Consider the following 17,939-nt stretch of genomic DNA (forward strand, 5'->3'; position numbering starts at 1 on the left):
CAGCTGGTGCAGGATTCTTTCACGCCTCAAAAAGTAGTTTTCCCAGTAGCCGTCAATGTCATCCATAGTGTTATTTACTTATTATTGATTTATTATATGCTACGGTCAAGTCACAAGCCATGCAGCTGGGTTTACAAGACAAGATTAAAAAATTACAGCACGGGGGCTTCAGATGATTACAAAACTTCACGAGTTGCATTAACGACAACAAGAAGAAATACAATGTTTAAAATGTTGTAAATTGAATGGCGAAAGTAGCAGCGGAAATTTCGGTCAGTATTAGAAGCGCAACCAGCAAAAAAAGAAAACCGCTCTAAAATATACAGGATAGGAAAGATGGACGTAATACAATTTCTAAATGCCTTTTTATTCTTTCAGCTCCTTGTGCTAGCTTTCGCTCTGGCTCGACGGTTCCGCCGGAGCGAGTTAACGAATATGCTCCACAAACCCCGTTTCCAGTAATCCCATACAAACACGTCGGTTCCTGTACGAACACCACACCGTAGGCTCACATAAATAAAATGGAAATAATAGACTGGAGAGTTACAGCGCGTCTAAGCTTTTCTTTCATTTTTCATGGAAACTGCACAGCCAACTGCCATATTCGAGTTCCATCTGGTATGACCATGTTAACGAGCATGACCATGAGTGCGACGAAGACGAGTGGTCGTGTTAAAACGAACACGTCGCGCACTTTAAGCTCGAGCACCTGTCTATCTCACTTTGCTGCCTTAGTACTTACGCTAGCAGTGTACCTCTTTTCGTCCCACTGAGAGGACTTACTTCTCCGATATAAATATTTATTCAACGCTGAATCTTTCCTTTCTCCGCGTTCAGCATCTGCTGGCGGTGGCCTCGGAGCTGGCGGTGCAGGCACTTTCTTTTTATAAATTTCGCTATGATGGGACAGTTACTCGGATAGCAATTTGGCATTCTGTATGAGCGATGCACATCAAGGCCGGTGTTACATGAGAGGCAGAAATTTAATCCTGTATGGTAACACTGATAAAATCAGCCTGTTGCACGGCTTGATTTCTTTTTCACACTACGCATCCATCTGCTTGTCCATGGAAATGAATGAACCAAGCATTGTACCTCAGCGCTGGATATGCTTCTCATAACATTGATTTCCGCAGCACTCTTGATCTGCACAGGTTTTGCGAATTTAGCGTGTGAGAAAACTACGCGCCTCTATATATATATATTTATTTGTTCCGTATGCGTTAGGTGGCGCATACGACGGAAGAGGCGGTGGACCAAGTGGTGGTGCGTGGACTTAAGGTGACGTCACAGCCTGTTGCAATGCTCGCACTAAATGTGGCATGACCACAGCAACGAGCACCACCGCCACTCCTATTGTAGCTACTGACTACGCCCACACTAGCCTGACGCGCATATTTAGCGCAAACCGACTGGTGTGTTTCACTTGGCTATCTAAAGACTTGTGCTATCATTATCTCCTTTCCCTCCTCATTGCGTGTGCATAATTTTATCGACCGAATCATTCTATCAACCGTTTGCTTTCTCTGCTTCAGCATCTGTTGGTGGTGGCCTTGGAGCTGGCAGCGGATCAATTGGAGGTGGTGCAGGTGAGCGCACATTGTACCTCCTTGGGCAATACTGGTACGGGTGTTGCTGGGATAACATTCCTGCACTTGTGTTAGCGGTGACTATGAATAGCAGTTCCAGATAGTACAAGAGAGGTAGTAAGATAGTTAAAGCGGCTGAGGAGCCCTATAGAGATTTATGCAGTACCAGTGGCATCCACGAAGATAATAGAAGAGCGAATAGTGAAGAGGAATTTTACGTCCTACAAGTAAAGCCGGAAGAAGTAAAGAAAGCCTTGGGAGCTATGCAAAGCGAGAAGGCAGCTGGGGAGGATCAGGTTACAACAGATTTGTTGAAGGATGGTGGGCAGATTTTTCTAGAAATACTGGCCACCCTATATACGTAATGCCTAATGACCTCGAGCATACCGGAATCTTGGAAGAACGCCAACATAATATTAATCCATAAAAAAGGGTACGCCAAAGACTTGAAAAATTATAAACCGATCAGCGTACTGTCCATTGTCTACAAAGTATTTAATAAGGTAACCCCAAATAGAATCATGAACACCTTAGACTTGGTGTTCTAATGGTAGTGTCGAAATGTGAACTAGAACTCCATTTAAAAAAGGAGCTCTTGTATGGCCAGATTTTTTTCCATTGCTAACCTAATGCTTGTCCAATGGAATAACTTAACACTGTAGTCTCTCTTTACATCCGGATGCTATTTCAGTAAACGTCCCCACCCTTCATCTCCATACATTCTATTTTCTACTCTCTCTTCAAAACCTCCGCCTTTACCTGCTCTCCTCTCGTGCACTCTTATCGCTCCAGCTGCACGAACTATTGCACTTGTAGGTGCCAAGCGAATAACGAAATGGACACTCCCTTGCCGACACCTTGTCAATTCGCCTGTCTGAGCAGCGAGAACTGTTGGGCATCATGGAGTCACCACATAGCTGTGACATTATCTAAATACGCCCAGCCTTGCGCCTACCGTACTAGACGAGAATCAGTGTGCATCGCCTGAGAGTGGTTGTCTTCTGATTTTATGTGTGATGTTTAGGAGACGAGTAAGTTCACTTCTGCCATGACCATTTGAACTTACTGATCTTCGCGGTGGCGCTCTTGGTCGAGAACTCGACTCAACCAAAACAAGAGTGCCGGCTTATGTGTAAATTCGGTCACGCTGTACGAATACAATTATAGTCCGCAAGGGAAACATAACGAAGAATATTAAAGGCGCCCAAGAAGCTAGGCGCTCGTATCGAACAATAGGCGCGCAGCTTGGTGTCTTCGTGTCCTCTCAAAATGGAATGAGTGCTGAACAGCTTCAATCTACAGGCTACCGATCCCCCCCTCCATGTTTATATTTAGTTTGAGAGCATGTAAAAGCTCAAGATTGCCTTAGCTTTGTCCATACATTCCTTTGTTACGTAATCGTCGTATTTATGCAGTGATTATCGTGTCGTTATCGTCAGGCTACCTCCCGATTTTCAGCCCCACTCTCAGCTTACCCCTCTTAAAGAAAGTGTCCGACGATTACGATGCTCCCTAACGCGAAGTTTGAGCGCAGCTCGATGCGTGTTTTCATTTCGCGATATACAGAGGCAAACAACTCGAGACCGAAATCACCGCACCGACTGGCACTAGACCAGCGTCGTCAGCGCCTTCGCAGAGTGAGGGGCAGTATGGGAACGCTGCCAGGATGAGCGAAATCGGAGCCAGCTCTGGAAGAATACGACGACGAACGCACGTCGGTGTAACGGCAGTTCTAAAAAAAATAAATGCAAAAGAATATACAACGCATTGTACATGGCGCAGGTAGAGACAAAACATGCTTGCGGATGCCGTGTGTCGGAAACTCGTACACACAGCATTTCCGATAAACAGCAAATGAAATAAAGACTCAGCAAGACTTCGCAGAAACATGAATGAGTTTATGGCAAAGATGTTATTCCCAGTAACACACTCCTTAGTTCTTTGAATGGAATTTGTGAGATATCAAAGAGCGATTCTCCGCTAATTGTATTTGGTAATGTGGGTAGCAAGAACTGTAGCATGTGCTTATTCTAATTTGTGCGGCATTGTTTTTTTTAATTCGCTGCTCTTCAGGTAAGCACGTATTATATTTTGTTATGTTTGTCTTTCTCCCATTTCTGTTTTGCTGTTGCAATACTACACCGCATGAGCGCAGTCACGTGGTATTATTTTGCCTTTCCCTGGCGTTGTTTAAACGCCGAAAAAAACCACCAAGCAGCATGTACTATCGGCCAAAAAAGTAAACGGACCACGGCTTAGCTGGCCGGAGCGGCTGCGGGGCCACACCGGGGCGCTGCTGTCTCGCTCCGCGTAAGCTAGCTCCGCGCGCTGACGGCGAGAGTGCCCCGGGTGACGCCAGGCTTCGCCGTCACTCTCGCGCGGTGCCTTGTCACGCTTGATAAATTTCTAGTGCGCCGTTCGGTTGCTCTACTGCTGGCAGTCGCGACGAAGGAAACCGTGCATCGCCGGTAGTCCAGCACATGGCGCTGTCGCACAGGGGCGGACGGCAGCGGACAAGAAACCGCGGCACTGAGAAGGAACGGAGACCGGTTCTGATTGTTGTTTTGTTTATATTCACCGTATCTTTTATACTAGTGCATGTCGCCGGCGTCCACCGCTGGTCGATTTTAGGCAACGTCGCGCAAGTAGCCGCAACGGCGGCTACGGTGACGCGCGCTCTTTTACGCCGGCGCGTTAGCTTAGAGAGTTGGGAGCGCCGCGTGGACGTCCGAAGCTATAGCGGCGGCGCTCTCGATACCAAGGCGAGTAAGCCAAGTCATCGTGGTCGACGGCAACTTTTCGTCGCCCTGAGGACCCCTTCAAGCCACGGAATGTTTCCATGAATAAACTTTAATGACTGACTATAGTTATTCCTATTCGTCTTCCCAATTATCTCTTCCTGGCCGTGCTTTTGTAAAGTTTCATTACGGCCTACGCATTGTAGTATCTAATTAAAGCAGTTTTCAGAGGCGTCGCCGATGTTAATATTAAACGTACTACTGGAGACAATGACGGAAAAATGATCTCGACATATAAGCCGTGCCCGCAGTAAACCTTGCCGCTTGCGACTATCGCGCCGGCGTAAAAGAGCGCGCGTCACCGTAGCCGCCGTTGCGGCTATTTGCGCGACGTTGCCTAAAATCGAGCAGCGGCGGACGCCGGCGACATGCACTAGTATAAAAGATACGGTGAATATAAACAAAACAACAATCACAACCGGTCTCCGTTCCTTCTCAGTGCCGCGGTTTGTTGTCGGCTGCCGTCCGCCCCTGTGCGACAGCGCCATGTGCTGGACTACCGGCGATGCACGGTTTCCTTCGTCGCGACTGCCAGCAGTAGAGCAACCGAACGGCGCACTAGAAATTTATCAAGCGTGACAAGGCACCGCGCGAGAGTGACGGCGAAGTCTGGCGTCACCCAGGGCACTCTCGCCGTCAGCGCGCCGAGCGAGATAGTAGCGCCCCGGTGTGGCCCCGCAGCCGCTCCGGCCACCTAAGCCGTGGTCCGTTTACTTTTTCGGCCGATAGTACGTTGCCACAAGAAAAATGAATCAGCCGTTTCTGAACCCCCTCTAGGGCGCAACGAAACGCACTTGGTCCTAAAGGGAATATTAGAAATTTTGCACAATTCACCTTGCTTAATTAACGAATTAAGGGGAATATAATAAATGTTCTAAGAAGCGCCACATGGCGCTTCTATACGCTGTTGGTTTCATTCAGCTACGGCGAACGAATTTATTGTAATCACTGGCACAAGTTACGTCAAACAGCCTGTATACAGATTCGCTGTAGAAAAGTGGCGCATGCACAATACGCTCACGGCTTCACGCGGATAAAACACTATCACTGCTTTTTGCGTAGAGCACTTGTCAGTTTTAATAAACGGGCACATCTCGCGCGTTTGATTGTCAGCCTTTGATTAGGACATGAAACACAAGAAAGACACGGAGCGCAATAAAGGGGTCTAATGGCACTACTGAAGCCCTTCACACATGTTTCGCCGACCAGGTAAAGTACCGCCAACCTACACTTCTCCTCCGTACTCGTTCCTCGCTCACCCCCTTAGCTTCAAGCGTGAAGCGGAACTTACGTATCCCAGCTTCTTGTTTCAAGCGGAAGTGGCGTCACTGCTGCGTAGATGGGCCAGTGTGCAACCAAGAAGGCTTTTTACAGCGAAGCAGTATATGGCTGGCCGATTCGTCCGTCCGTTCGTCTGTCACCTGTACGCCGAATTTTTAAAAAATGTAAAAATTAAATTATGGGGTTTTACGTGCCAAAACAACTTTCTGATTATGAGGCACGCCGTAGTGGGGGACTCCGGAAATTCTGACAACCTGGGGTTCTTTAACGTGCACCTAAATCTAAGTACAAGGGCTTTTTCACATTACGCCTCCATCGATATGCGGCGGCCGCGGTCGGGATTTGATTGCGCGACCTCGTGCTCAGCAGCCCAACACCATAGTCACTGAGCAACCCCGGCGGGCTCTGTACGCCGAAAACTCATCCGGTGCAAACTCATGCACATGTGCAAGAAAAAAAAAAGGAGGCGCGTGATTGGCGGCACCAATAGTGACGTCATTGCGCTCCGCCGCGGCTGAGAGCACGTGCAGGAGTTTCTCTCCGGCTACAAAATGGGTAGGCCACGCGTCATACGTACTCCTGAGGGACAGGCAGCTTTCGATGAGCAACGCCGCGAGCAGAAACGGGAACGAGCTCGTCTGCGCCGTGCCGATGCTGCAGCGCCGGCACAAGAACAGGCTCGTGTAGGCGAGTCCAAGCACATACTGCGTACCGAGGATACGGCCGCCTACCAAGCCGCCATTTAATTAACCGTCGGGATAAACACCGGTGCCGCACGTTGCAGCTTTGCTGGTTAACTATCTGTACGGAGTTCATGGACGGTGATATTTTTTTGTGCTATAAATCGTGTGACCTATACGTGTACATATAGCAGTAATTAACCGCGATTTTATGGGTAAAACGATTCACCGCCTTATCTCTCTTATACCCTCCTTGCGTACAACACGCAAAAATTCAGGAACTGAGAACCCCGAAAGCGGAAACCGGGGAAGGGGAATTGGCGCGAGCGACGAATCAGCGAACAGTGGCGCACATCAAAGGTTGGCGCTACTTAGCGAAAAGGGTGATGGCGAGTGAGTGGTGGGTCCTTAGCCACAACGATGGTCCGACAGCTGCAAGCAGTATGACTACGGCGATGTGCTGATAACCGTGGCGCGACGATGACGATGCCATTGACAACGATGGTGTTATAATGGTGGCGGTTTTATAAAGTCTGTGACAACACAACTGCGCGACGACAATACCGCGTTCAGTGATGACGAAAACCGCTATCGCGTAATTTCTCAAGTGGACGTATCCAGCAGTTGTGTACTCAAAACTGCTATGCGCTGTTACTGAGGTGTAATAAAATATGTAATAGAGTCTGTCTCTTGACTTATAAAAATTGTACTTTCCCTATTTATTATACCGGAACGTCTTACAGCCTAAGAACCTTCTTTCTTTCTTTTTTTTTTTTTTGTGCGTAAGCACTAGACAACCATTCGACTCTATGATTCTTTTCCAGGGCTCGGACCTGGTCAAGTGGGTCATTGGTACATCATACGACAGGGAATGAATGCGGCTTCGGGTGAGTACACTTTCAGTTTCTTCCAAAAGAAAACACTGCCTCTATAACTGATGGCTGCAACGACGACTCGACTACAAACTGCCCCTGAAGTGTTCTTTACTGCAAAATGCATGCAACAGCAACATACGGTTAATTAGCTTACTTTCTGAGACGTATATATGATGCACAAATAGTTTCATTATCATCCATCCCAATACTTTCACTCCCCTTCCCTCTTCCCCAGTACAGAGTAGCAGACTAGAACGCACTAGCTCAGGTCGACCTCTCTGTCGTTCCTATGAATAAATTCTATTCATTCATTCATTCGACTCAGTGTTGTAGGGCTCCCAGATCGTAGTGGACGTATGTTTCTTTTATGTTATCTGAGTCTTTTTTTTTATTTACGTAAACGTCGAATAATTTTCAGAGCATACGACAGCATTGAAATGAGTTTATTCCAAAAATTCAGAGAAGCAAAAACGGAAATAGAGGCAGAGAGCTCCACCAGGCGCACATTTTGTCACCTACGCTACGCAAGAGCAAGATGATAAAGTCATGAAAGGAAAAGACAGTTACACAAAACGCTCAAAGGGCGCTCATCCCGATGTGCACAAAAGGCTACAGACGGTCACGGAGATCTCACGACTTCAGGAACTTCAGCCATCTACGTGCCAACTTCTATGCTTTGGATGTATCTGGCCAAATTCGTCACCGAGAGTGTCCTTGTTTCCGGGCGATCTGAGGTTGTGAGCAGTAAAAGGCACTGGTCATCTCAGCGATGCCCAATTCAGAAGAAATGCCCTATAGGCTCATGTAGTGAACGCATCGATAGCCTCTAGCATTCGGGTGAAGAGTCATAGGAAGGACGCGGTTGCCCTAGAAGTAAAACGGCACTTTATTCAAACCGTCGGTCTAGTTTCGATGCAAGCCAATGTTCCACTGATCAGTGAGCTTCGGCAGCGTGAGCGAGCAACAGCGTGGCCCAGCAGTTGTTCTCGAAAGATAGTGGGTGAAATGGAAATGTAATGGGAGATATATCTAGAAAATGCAGGGAGATCTCGTTACGCTAGAATTGTAATGCAGCGCCCCACTTTCCTTATTCTAGTTAAACAGTAGGATGGATGTAAGCATCGCGAATGTAAGCAAATAGGTTGATGATACAACATCGTGAGCCTATTTATATCCACTGCGGGACGAACGTCTCTCCCAGCCATCTGCAATTATCTCGGTCTTGTGCCAGGTGTTCTAGATTAGTTTATTGTTGGGCCAGTTAATTTTCTGTAACTGAACTAGTAACCTAGCGCAATAAAAACCGCGGACTCAACAGCGGTGGACAAAGGCAATGTTGCCTTTGTCCACGTTCCGTGGGTCTGTGGTTTTATTGCGCTAAGTTACTAGTTACGTTGTGCCAGGTGACACCAGCTAACGCCTGCGAATTTCCAAATTTTGCTTTCGAGTCGTGAAACGCACAGCCCTTCTTCAATACAAATCTCTCATTTTCAACATTATCTTTAGATAGATATCGTTCTGCCGGTATCCCTGCTGTAGCCAACAGCCTTGCCTGCAATACGTTTAGCAGGACCAAAGTAATGGTCACAACTGCAACTGTCATGACAGCCCATCACAATGTCAACACGAACCTTCTATACACGTTTGGCGCCTACGCAGAAGCGTATTTCACTACTCGGTCAATAAACATGCCCCCGCTTTACCATATTAAGCCAACAGGTAATGAAGCCAAGAAATGCACAAGAGAAATTATTGTAACTTTAATTGAAGTGTAGATAGGATAAGATAAAGGGAAATTAAATAGGACGAGAACTAGAGTGGTTGCCAAACTCACAGTCCGCATTATGCGTGCGTTCGACTACAAATTGTGCTATAAGTGGCGTCTCTTCTCATGCCCACATTCTTAGGCATTTTACCTATGTGTACAATGCCTTTCCTGTCTTTGTCTTTATCTGGTGGCTTCCCACAGTTATAACCAAGAAAATTGCGCCTATCGGTTCCCCTTCTTCTCGTTAGTGTCGCGGCACAGTATTTCTTGTCCAAATGCTTGTGTATATTTTTCGACGGAGCGTTTTATTTTTTTATATGAAATGTTTTGTTTTGTTTTTCATTTCCGCCTTTAGGAACTGCAGGGGGTACCTTAGGAGCCGGTGGTGTAGGTGAGCCAAAATTTCCATTCTGAGGTTATGATCTATATAGCTATTATACAAGAGCGGTTATATAAAAAATGACTTTCGTTAACAATAGACGTAAACACTATATGCAAAATACGTAATGGAACTATTGAAGCAAACGAAACTGGATGGAATGTAGGAGAGGTTTATTTATTCATTCATGTGTTCTCAAGACCGGGAGCCGTTCTATGGGAAAGCGGGAGTATCAAAATCAATAGACAAGCATAGAGTAGATACACTTTATTGCAAGAAGTTCAATTGCAGACTTAAAGGCTGCAAATGCGGCAGTGAGGTTGACGACGGAGGTAGGCAAGATATTCCAGTCAACGCAGGACTTTATTGGGACAAAGGATTTGTAATAACGTCTAGTATGGCCATTCGGCAGGCCAACTTTGGGATGATTGCCAGCACACGATGATACGTAATGAGGGACGGAGAAAATATATTATTTCAAGTCATCATTGAAGTAATTAATTTTGTGAAATGCATAGACTGGGAATCGTGAATAAAGATCAGGAATATCTAACATTTCTTTTTTTTTTTTTCATTTCTGAGACGCTTGATTGGTGCGCATAATTAGAAGAATGAAGTGTGTATAATTACTCGGAAGCGATTCACGAAACGTCATAGGAGATGGACTTCCTGGAACGTCATCAGAGATGTAAGCAGTTTCGTGGATGCTGCGGCTTGTGGAAAGTTGGGTGTAGGAATACAAACTTGAGATTGGCGTCGCAATAATGCGTTCGATTTGGGAATTCCAAGACAGATCATTAGTGACGTGAACGCCTAGGTATTTGTACGAATTAACAGAAAGTAAAATGGAGTCGGTAATAATACGATAAATGGAATTGGAATTGATAGCCGACCATGTTATTTTCATTGACTTACATTTGTTATTATTCAATTTCATTAGCCAAGTGTGAAACCAACGAGTAATGTTATTGAGATCAGACTGCAATATCCGTGTACCGGTCTGATTGAATGGAATCAAAACGCAGAGGTTGGTAGCGGTAAGCTAGTCCGTTCTTCTTTTTTCTGTTTCCATACGCTTCACTGAATAGATTTCTGTAAAACTGTAGTTTGCTCTTGCTTGACCGTAGGCTCCTTTAGCTTCTCGTTTGAGCTCCTGATTCGGAAGCTCTTTCAATTAACCGCATTACATTTATCCTTAAGCAGACTCTTTGCTTCTCTTTCGTCAAAACCTTCACGTCTGCCCGCCATACTTGTCGAGTACATCTAGGAACGTCACAGGCAGTTTCAATGCTCGCACTACATGTGGCGCGACCATTGCAATGAGCATGATCGCAACTGCTACGACAGCCAATCGCCATGCCAAGATGAACCTGTCTCACACCTTTAGTGCTCGCGGACTGGTCTGTTTCACTTTTGTGGCATTGTCTTGCTTCTTTTATTGCTGTGTGTGTGTACTTCTTCAACCGAATCAATTTATCAACCACAAAGGTTTCCTTTCTCTTTCAGGATCTGTTGGTGGAGTAACTGGACCTGGCGGCGTAACCATCGGCGCAGGTGAATGCATATTCTACCTATTTGCGCAATTATAGAATACTCGTTTGTTAGGAGGCTCATTCACAAAACATTTTTGCGTTTCTATTAGCAATGCACGTGAAAGCTGCCATTAAAGTGTCAGTCAATCAGTCAAATAAATTTATTGAAACATCTGGCGAGCTTGTGGGACGCGCAAAAGGTCCCGCCTAGGTGACGGTCCTGTGCACTGAAACATTGATCATGAAACCGCTGCGAAAAAAGGTTGCTGTTCATGTGCTTCTTTTTTCTGTTTGTATTTTTCTTTTTTGCGTGCCGCACATCTAGTTTCTTGACAAGGAGAATAAATGAACCTTGTAGGCACCCTTCCCCTCCGGGCACTCCTCTTCTCGTATAGTAAGGAAAAGGCGTCGTATTTGCCAGAATGGTATGCCGTGGTTTCCACGTGCATTGAAACCCATTACAAAATTTTAACGTTTCTAAATTTAATCAGTTGGAAGTTAGCACAGTGTATTGTGCCTTGTGTCAGTGTTTCTCCTTTAAGCGCTACTCAGTGAGCCTGTTGGTATAGGCCCTAACGGATGCCGAATAAGTTCACCGAATAATTCGTAATGCATAGACAGCGTGAATTTTAAATCCCATTAACAGGTCGTTTTGTCTCGAAGTATGAAACGTAAAAAAACATACCAATGACAATTTCTTTTCGGCATTTTTCCGCAGTAGTTCTCCATATCGCATTATTTAACGCACCTGACAATTTGACTTTGCTATTTAACGACAGCTACTACCATAGCATCCTTCCTGTTTCCATTGTGCGTGTATGCTATTTCAACAAAGTGTTTTTGACAGCAGCAGACGTTTTTTTTCTTCCTTTCCCTGCTCTAGGAGCTTCAGGTGGTCAGCTAGGAGGTGGTGCTGCAGGCGGTGGCTTAGGAGCTGGTGGTACAGGTGAATACCAACTTCCATCCTTAGATTATAACTAAATTGTTTCACTTAAACGATTACAGTGATTAATTTTTCGCCCATACATTAGCCATTAAGTACACAGCCTCTACACGTAAATTATGAGCTCCAGTTATCGGAGCAAGCAAACTGGATGCCATTAAGTATCGTTTAACGGGTTCAAAGCGTAGAAGCTGGAAGCGATGCGCTAGTTTATTCTGGTGATTTGCATACTGTGCTTCGATTGGTTTCCTGTCAAACTGAATATGGTTAATAAAGAACTCTGTAGGCGTATTTCGGTTTTCGCTATTTTATCATCTAGTGGTTCTTTCAATTTGGATATTCACCATACTTGAAAATGAAAATAAAATAAAGAGATACAGTCCCCCTATTATGGTGACGGCTACTGCTATTCTCACAGCAGAAATAAATATCCTTTCTTTTCATTTTCCTCTTGCGCACTTTTATCGCCGATACTGCACGAACTATTGCGCTGGTAGCTGCGTAGCTAATTACGAAATGGACACTCCGTTGCCGACACCTTGTCAATTCACCTTTCTAAGCAGCGAGAACTGTTGGGCATCACGGAGTCAGCACATAGATGTGACACTATCTAAATACACCCAGCCTTGCGCATAGCGTACTAGACGAGAATCAGTGCGCGGTTGGTTGTCTCCTCAGAGTGGTTGTCTCCTGATTTTACGTGTGATATTAGGGAGACGAGTCAGTTCACGACTTCTGCCTTGACCACCTGTGCTTACTGATCTCTCGCGGTGGTCCTCTTGGTCGAGAACTCGACTCAACCTAAACAAGAGTGCCGGCTTATGTGTAAATTCGTTCACGCTGTACGAATACAATTATAGTCCGCAAGTGAAACATAATGAAGAATTGTAAATGCGCCCAAGAAGCTGGGTGCTCGTATCGAACAACAGCCGCGCAGCTCGGTGTATTCGTGTCCTCTCAAAATAGAAGTGCTGAACAGCTTCAATCTACTGACCACCGATCACCCCCGCCCCTCCATGTTTATTTTTAGTTCGAGCGCATTTAAAAGCTCAAGATTGGTTTAGCTTCGTTCATACATTTTTTTTTACGTAATCATCGGCTTTATGCAGTGGTTATTGTGTCGTAATTGTCAGGCTACCTCCCGACTTTCAGCCCCACCCTCATCTAATGCCTTCAAAAAAAATATCCGACGATCACGATGCTCCCTAATGCGAAATTTGAGCGCAGCTCGATACGTGTTTTCATTTCGTGATATACTGAGGCAAACAACGCGAGACCGAAATCACCGCACCGACTGGCACTAGACCGGTGTCCTCAGCGCCTTCGCAGAGTGAGGGACAGTATGGGAACGCTGGCATGATGAGCACGGTAGCTGGCAGGGCGAGTCGGTATATCTTCGTAACTAATACACACAGCGCGCACTACAAAACACGGACGAAGAATAGACAGATACGAGCGCTGCGTTTGTGTACTCTTCATCCGTGTTTTTTAGTGCGCGCTGTGTGTAATAGTTATGAGGCATGATGAGCGGAATCAGAGCCAGCTGTGGAAGAATACGACAAGTTACGAAGAATAGAATATCAAGATCGAGTTGTGGACTCAAAATTGCTGTGCGCAGTCACTGAGCTTGAAAAATAATATAAGACAGTCTGTCTTTTCATTTTCCAAAATTGTACATTGCCTGTTCAGTGTACCGGCACGTCTCACAACCTAAGAACGTTTTTTTCTATGCGTAAACACCAGACAACAAATCGACTCTGATTTTTTTTCAGCGCTCGGAGCTGGTCAAGTGGGAAATATGTACATCATACGACCGGGAATGAGTGGGACTTGGGGTGAGTACAGTTTCCATCTCTTTCAAAAGCGCACACCACCTCCATGACTGATGGCTATAACGACGACTTGACGGCAAACTGTTCCTGAAGTGTTCTTTACTGCAACATGCATGCAAGAGCAACATACGGTTATTTAGCTTACTTTTTGAGACGTATTCGTGATGCACAATCTCACTCAGCTCAGTGTTGTAGAACTCCCAGAACGTAGTGTACGTATGATTCTTTAATCTTATTTTATTTTATTTTATTTTATTTTATTCTTTCTTTTATTTATGTAAACGTCAAATAATTTTTCGAGGATACGACAGCATCGAAATGAGTTTATTCCAAAGATTGAGATTATCAAAAACGGAAGGAGAGACCGAAAGCACCACCAGGCGTAGATTTTGTCTCCTACGCTACGCAAAAGCAAGGTAATAAATGGATGAAAGGAAAAGACACGTACACAAAACACTGAAACGGTGCTCATCCCGACATGCTCAAAAGACTACAGTTGGTCACGGAGATCTGACGACTTCAAAAAATTCAGCCATGTACATGCCACCTTCTATGCTTGGCAAGTATCTGGCCAAATTCGTCACCGAGAGTGTCCTTGTGTCCGGGAGATATAAAGTTCTGAGAAGTAAAAGGCACTGGTCACCTCAGCGATGACCGAGTCAGAAGAAATGTCCTATAGCCTCAAGTAGTCAACGCATCGGTAGCTTCTAGCGTTCGGGTGAAGGGTCACGGGAACGACGCGGTTGCGTTAGAATTATAACGGCACTTTATTCAAACCGTCGGTGTAGTGTCGATGCAAGCTAATGTTCCAGTGAGCAGTGAGCTTGGGCAGCCTGAGGAATCACCAGCGTGCCCCAAGGAGTTGGTCTTGAAAGATAGTGGGCGGAATGTTATGGGAGATATGTCGAGGCACTGCGGGAAGATCTCGTAACGCTATAATTGTAATGCAGCCCCCTTTTCCTATTGCAGTGAAACAGTAGGATGGGTGTAGTCTTCCCGAATGTAAGCAAATAGGCTCATGATACATCACGAGCCTATTTATATCCACTGCGGCCCGAACGTCTCTCACAGCCATCTACAATTAGTCCTGTCGTGTGCCAGGTGACACGAGCTAACGCCTGCAAATTCCCATATTTGTTTTTGCAATCATGAAACGTACAGCCCTTTTTTCAATTCAAGTCGCCTCTTTTCAACATTTGTTAGGTAGTTATCGCTCCGCCAGTATCCCTGCTATAGCCAACAGCCTTGCCCGTAATACATTTAGCAAGATCACAAAAATGGTGCCAACTGTAACTGTCATGACAGCCCATCACAATGTTAACTTACGCCTTTCGGCTACCCTTCTTCGGGTTCATATAGCGGCATTATATTTCTTGCCCCAATGCTTGTGTACACTTTTTTCAACGGAGTATTTCTTGGCAGTGTGAAAAGTTTCTTCCTTTTCTTCATTTAGGATCGGCAGGGGGTAACGTAGGAGCCGGTGTTGCAGGTGAGTCTAAATTTCCATTCTCAGGTTATGATCTATGTAGCTATTATACTAGAGCGCCTAGATGAAAAAAAAAATTTCATTTCCATTAACCATACACATGGGTCCTATTTGTAAAATACGTAATGGAACTATTCAAGCAAAGAAACTGGATGATACGTAGGTGTGGTTTATTTATTTATTCAGGCGTTCCCAAGGCCGTGAGACGCTTTATAGAAAAGTGAGAGTGTCAAAATAAATAGAAAAGCATAGGGCTGATACACTGCATTAGAAAAGTTTCTCACTTGCAGACTTCAACGGTGCAGATGCTGTGAGGGTGACGAGGGAGGTAGGCACGGTATTCCAGTCAACGCTGCTCTTTATTGGGACAAAGGATTCGTAGTAACCTCTAGTTTGGCCATTCTGCACGCTTTGGGATGATGACCAGCTCACAATGATGAGTAATGAGGGATGGAGAAAAAATGCTCTTTCAAGTTTTCATTAAATAAAAAGATTTTGTGAAATGCACATCGTGAAGAAAGGTCATGAATATCTAAAATTTATTTCTTTTTTCGTTTGTGAAACGCTGGATTGGCGCTGATCATTAGAAGAATGACGTGTGTATAATTATTCTGAAGCGATTCAAGGAACGTCTTCAGAGATGCAGTTTGGAGATCCGAGACATACGAAACATATTCTGTTTTGCATAGCACTAGGTTCCTGTATATAAGCAGTTTCCTGAATTCTGCCGGTTGGGGAAAGTTGCGGTGAAGGAATACAAGCTTGAGATTGGCGTGGCAATAATGTGTTCGATTTGGAAATTCCAAGAAAGATCATTAGTGATGTGAACGCCCAGCTATTTGTACGAATTTACAGAACGTAAAAGGGAATCAATATTAGTATAATAAATGGAATTAGAATTGATAGTCGACCACGTTATTCTCAACGAATTATACTTGTTATGATTCAATTTTATTAGCCAAGTGTCAAACCAACGAGAAATGTTATTGATATCAGAGTGCAATATGATTGTACCGGTCAGATTAAACGGGATCAAAACGTAGAGGTTGATAGCAATTAGCTAGTCCTTTCTTTTCTTTTCTATTTCCACATGTTGCACTGAATAAATTTCTGTAAAAGTGCATCTTCTTCATACTTGACTGTAGGTTCATTTACCTTCTCGTTTGAGCTCCTGATTTGGAAGGTCTTTCAATGAACCGCATTACATTTCTCTTTAAACAGTCTCTGTGCTTCTCTTTCGTCAAAACCTTCACGTCTGTCCGCCATACTTGTCGAGTACATCGAGGAACGCCACAGGCAGTTTCAATGCTCGCACTACATGTGGCGCGACCATTGCAATGAGCATGATCGCAACTGCTACGATAGCCAATCGCCATGCCAAGATGAACCTCTCTCGCACCTTTAGTGCTCGCGGACCGGTCTGTTTCACTTTTCTGGCATTGTCTTGCTTCTTTTATTGCTGTGTGTGTGTACTCCTTCAACCGAATCAATTTATCAACCACAAAGGCTTCCTTTCTCTGTTTCAGGACCTGCTGGTGGAGTAACTGGACCTGGCGGCGTAACCATCGGCGCAGGTGAATGCATATTCTACCTATTTACGCAATCATAGAATACTCGTTTGTTAGGAGGCTCATTCACAAAACATTTTTGCGTTTGTATTAGCAATGCACGTGAAAGCTGCCGTTAAAGTGTCAGTCAATCAGTCAAATAACTTTATTGAAGCATCTGGCGAGCTTGTGGGACGGGCCAAATGTCCCGCCTTGGTGACGGCCATGTGAACTGAAACATTGATCATGAAATCGCTGCGAAAAAAGGTTGCTGTTTATGTGCTTCTTTTTTCAGTTTTTTTTTTTTTTTTGCGTGCCGCACGTCTAGTTTCTTGACAAGGAGAATAAATGAACCCTGTAGGCACCCTTCCCCTCCGGGCACTCGTCTTCTCGTATAGTCATGAAAAGACGTCGTATTTGCCAGAATGCTATGCCGTGGTTTCCACGTGCATTGAAACCCTTTGCAAAATTTTAACGTTTCTGAATTTAATCAGTTGTAAGTTAGTGCAGCGTGTTGTGCCTTCTGTCCATGTTTCTCCTTTACGCGCTACTCAGTTTGTCTGTTGGTATAGGCCCTAACGGATACAGAATAGCTTTACCGAATAATTCGTAATACAGAGACAGTGTGAATTCTATACCGCCTTAAAAGGTCGTTTTCTCTCGAAGTATGAAACGTAAAAAAAACATATCAGCGATAATTTCTTTTCGTCATTTTTCCGCATAGTTCTCCATATCGCAGAATTTCACGCGCCATCGAATTTGACTTTTCTATTTAACGACACCTACTACCGTAGTATCTTTCCTGTTCCCATTATGCGTGTAGGCTTTTTCAACAGAGTGTTTTTGGCAGCACGAGACGCTTTCTTTTTTTCTTTCCTTTCCCTGCTTTAGGAGCTTCAGGTGGTCAGATAGGAGGTGTTGGTGCAGGCGGTGGCTTAGGAGCTGGTGGTGCAGGTGAATACAAACTTCCATGCTTATATTATAATATATTATTTCACTAAATCAATTACACTTACACTTTTTTCGCCCGACCATGAGCCATGTGCGTACACAGCCTCTACACGTAAAATATGAGCTCCAGTTATCGGAGCAAGCAAACTGGATGCCATTAAGTATCGTTCAACGGGTTCAAAGCGTAGAAGTGGAATCGATGCGCTAGCTTATTCTGTTCATTTGCGCACTGTGTATCAATTGGTTTCCTGTCAAACTGAATCTAGCTAATAGCGAAC

At 44.8% G+C, this 17,939-nt stretch overlaps 1 protein-coding gene across 1 annotated transcript in view; it reads left to right on the forward strand.

Moving 5' to 3' along the window:
* Positions 1 to 17,939, forward strand: part of LOC126533295 (uncharacterized) — an 88,637-nt gene that overhangs the window by 33,424 nt on the left and 37,274 nt on the right. The window contains exons 14-22 of the mRNA XM_072289552.1: positions 1,536 to 1,589; positions 7,173 to 7,235; positions 9,347 to 9,382; positions 10,877 to 10,924; positions 11,786 to 11,848; positions 13,618 to 13,680; positions 15,131 to 15,166; positions 16,690 to 16,737; positions 17,602 to 17,664. Of these exons, the coding sequence (XP_072145653.1) occupies positions 1,536 to 1,589; positions 7,173 to 7,235; positions 9,347 to 9,382; positions 10,877 to 10,924; positions 11,786 to 11,848; positions 13,618 to 13,680; positions 15,131 to 15,166; positions 16,690 to 16,737; positions 17,602 to 17,664 (474 nt within the window). The remainder of the gene's footprint in view (positions 1 to 1,535; positions 1,590 to 7,172; positions 7,236 to 9,346; positions 9,383 to 10,876; positions 10,925 to 11,785; positions 11,849 to 13,617; positions 13,681 to 15,130; positions 15,167 to 16,689; positions 16,738 to 17,601; positions 17,665 to 17,939) is intronic.

The sequence above is a fragment of the Dermacentor andersoni genome, chromosome 7 (assembly GCF_023375885.2).
Source record: "Dermacentor andersoni chromosome 7, qqDerAnde1_hic_scaffold, whole genome shotgun sequence".
NCBI lineage: Eukaryota > Metazoa > Arthropoda > Arachnida > Ixodida > Ixodidae > Dermacentor > Dermacentor andersoni.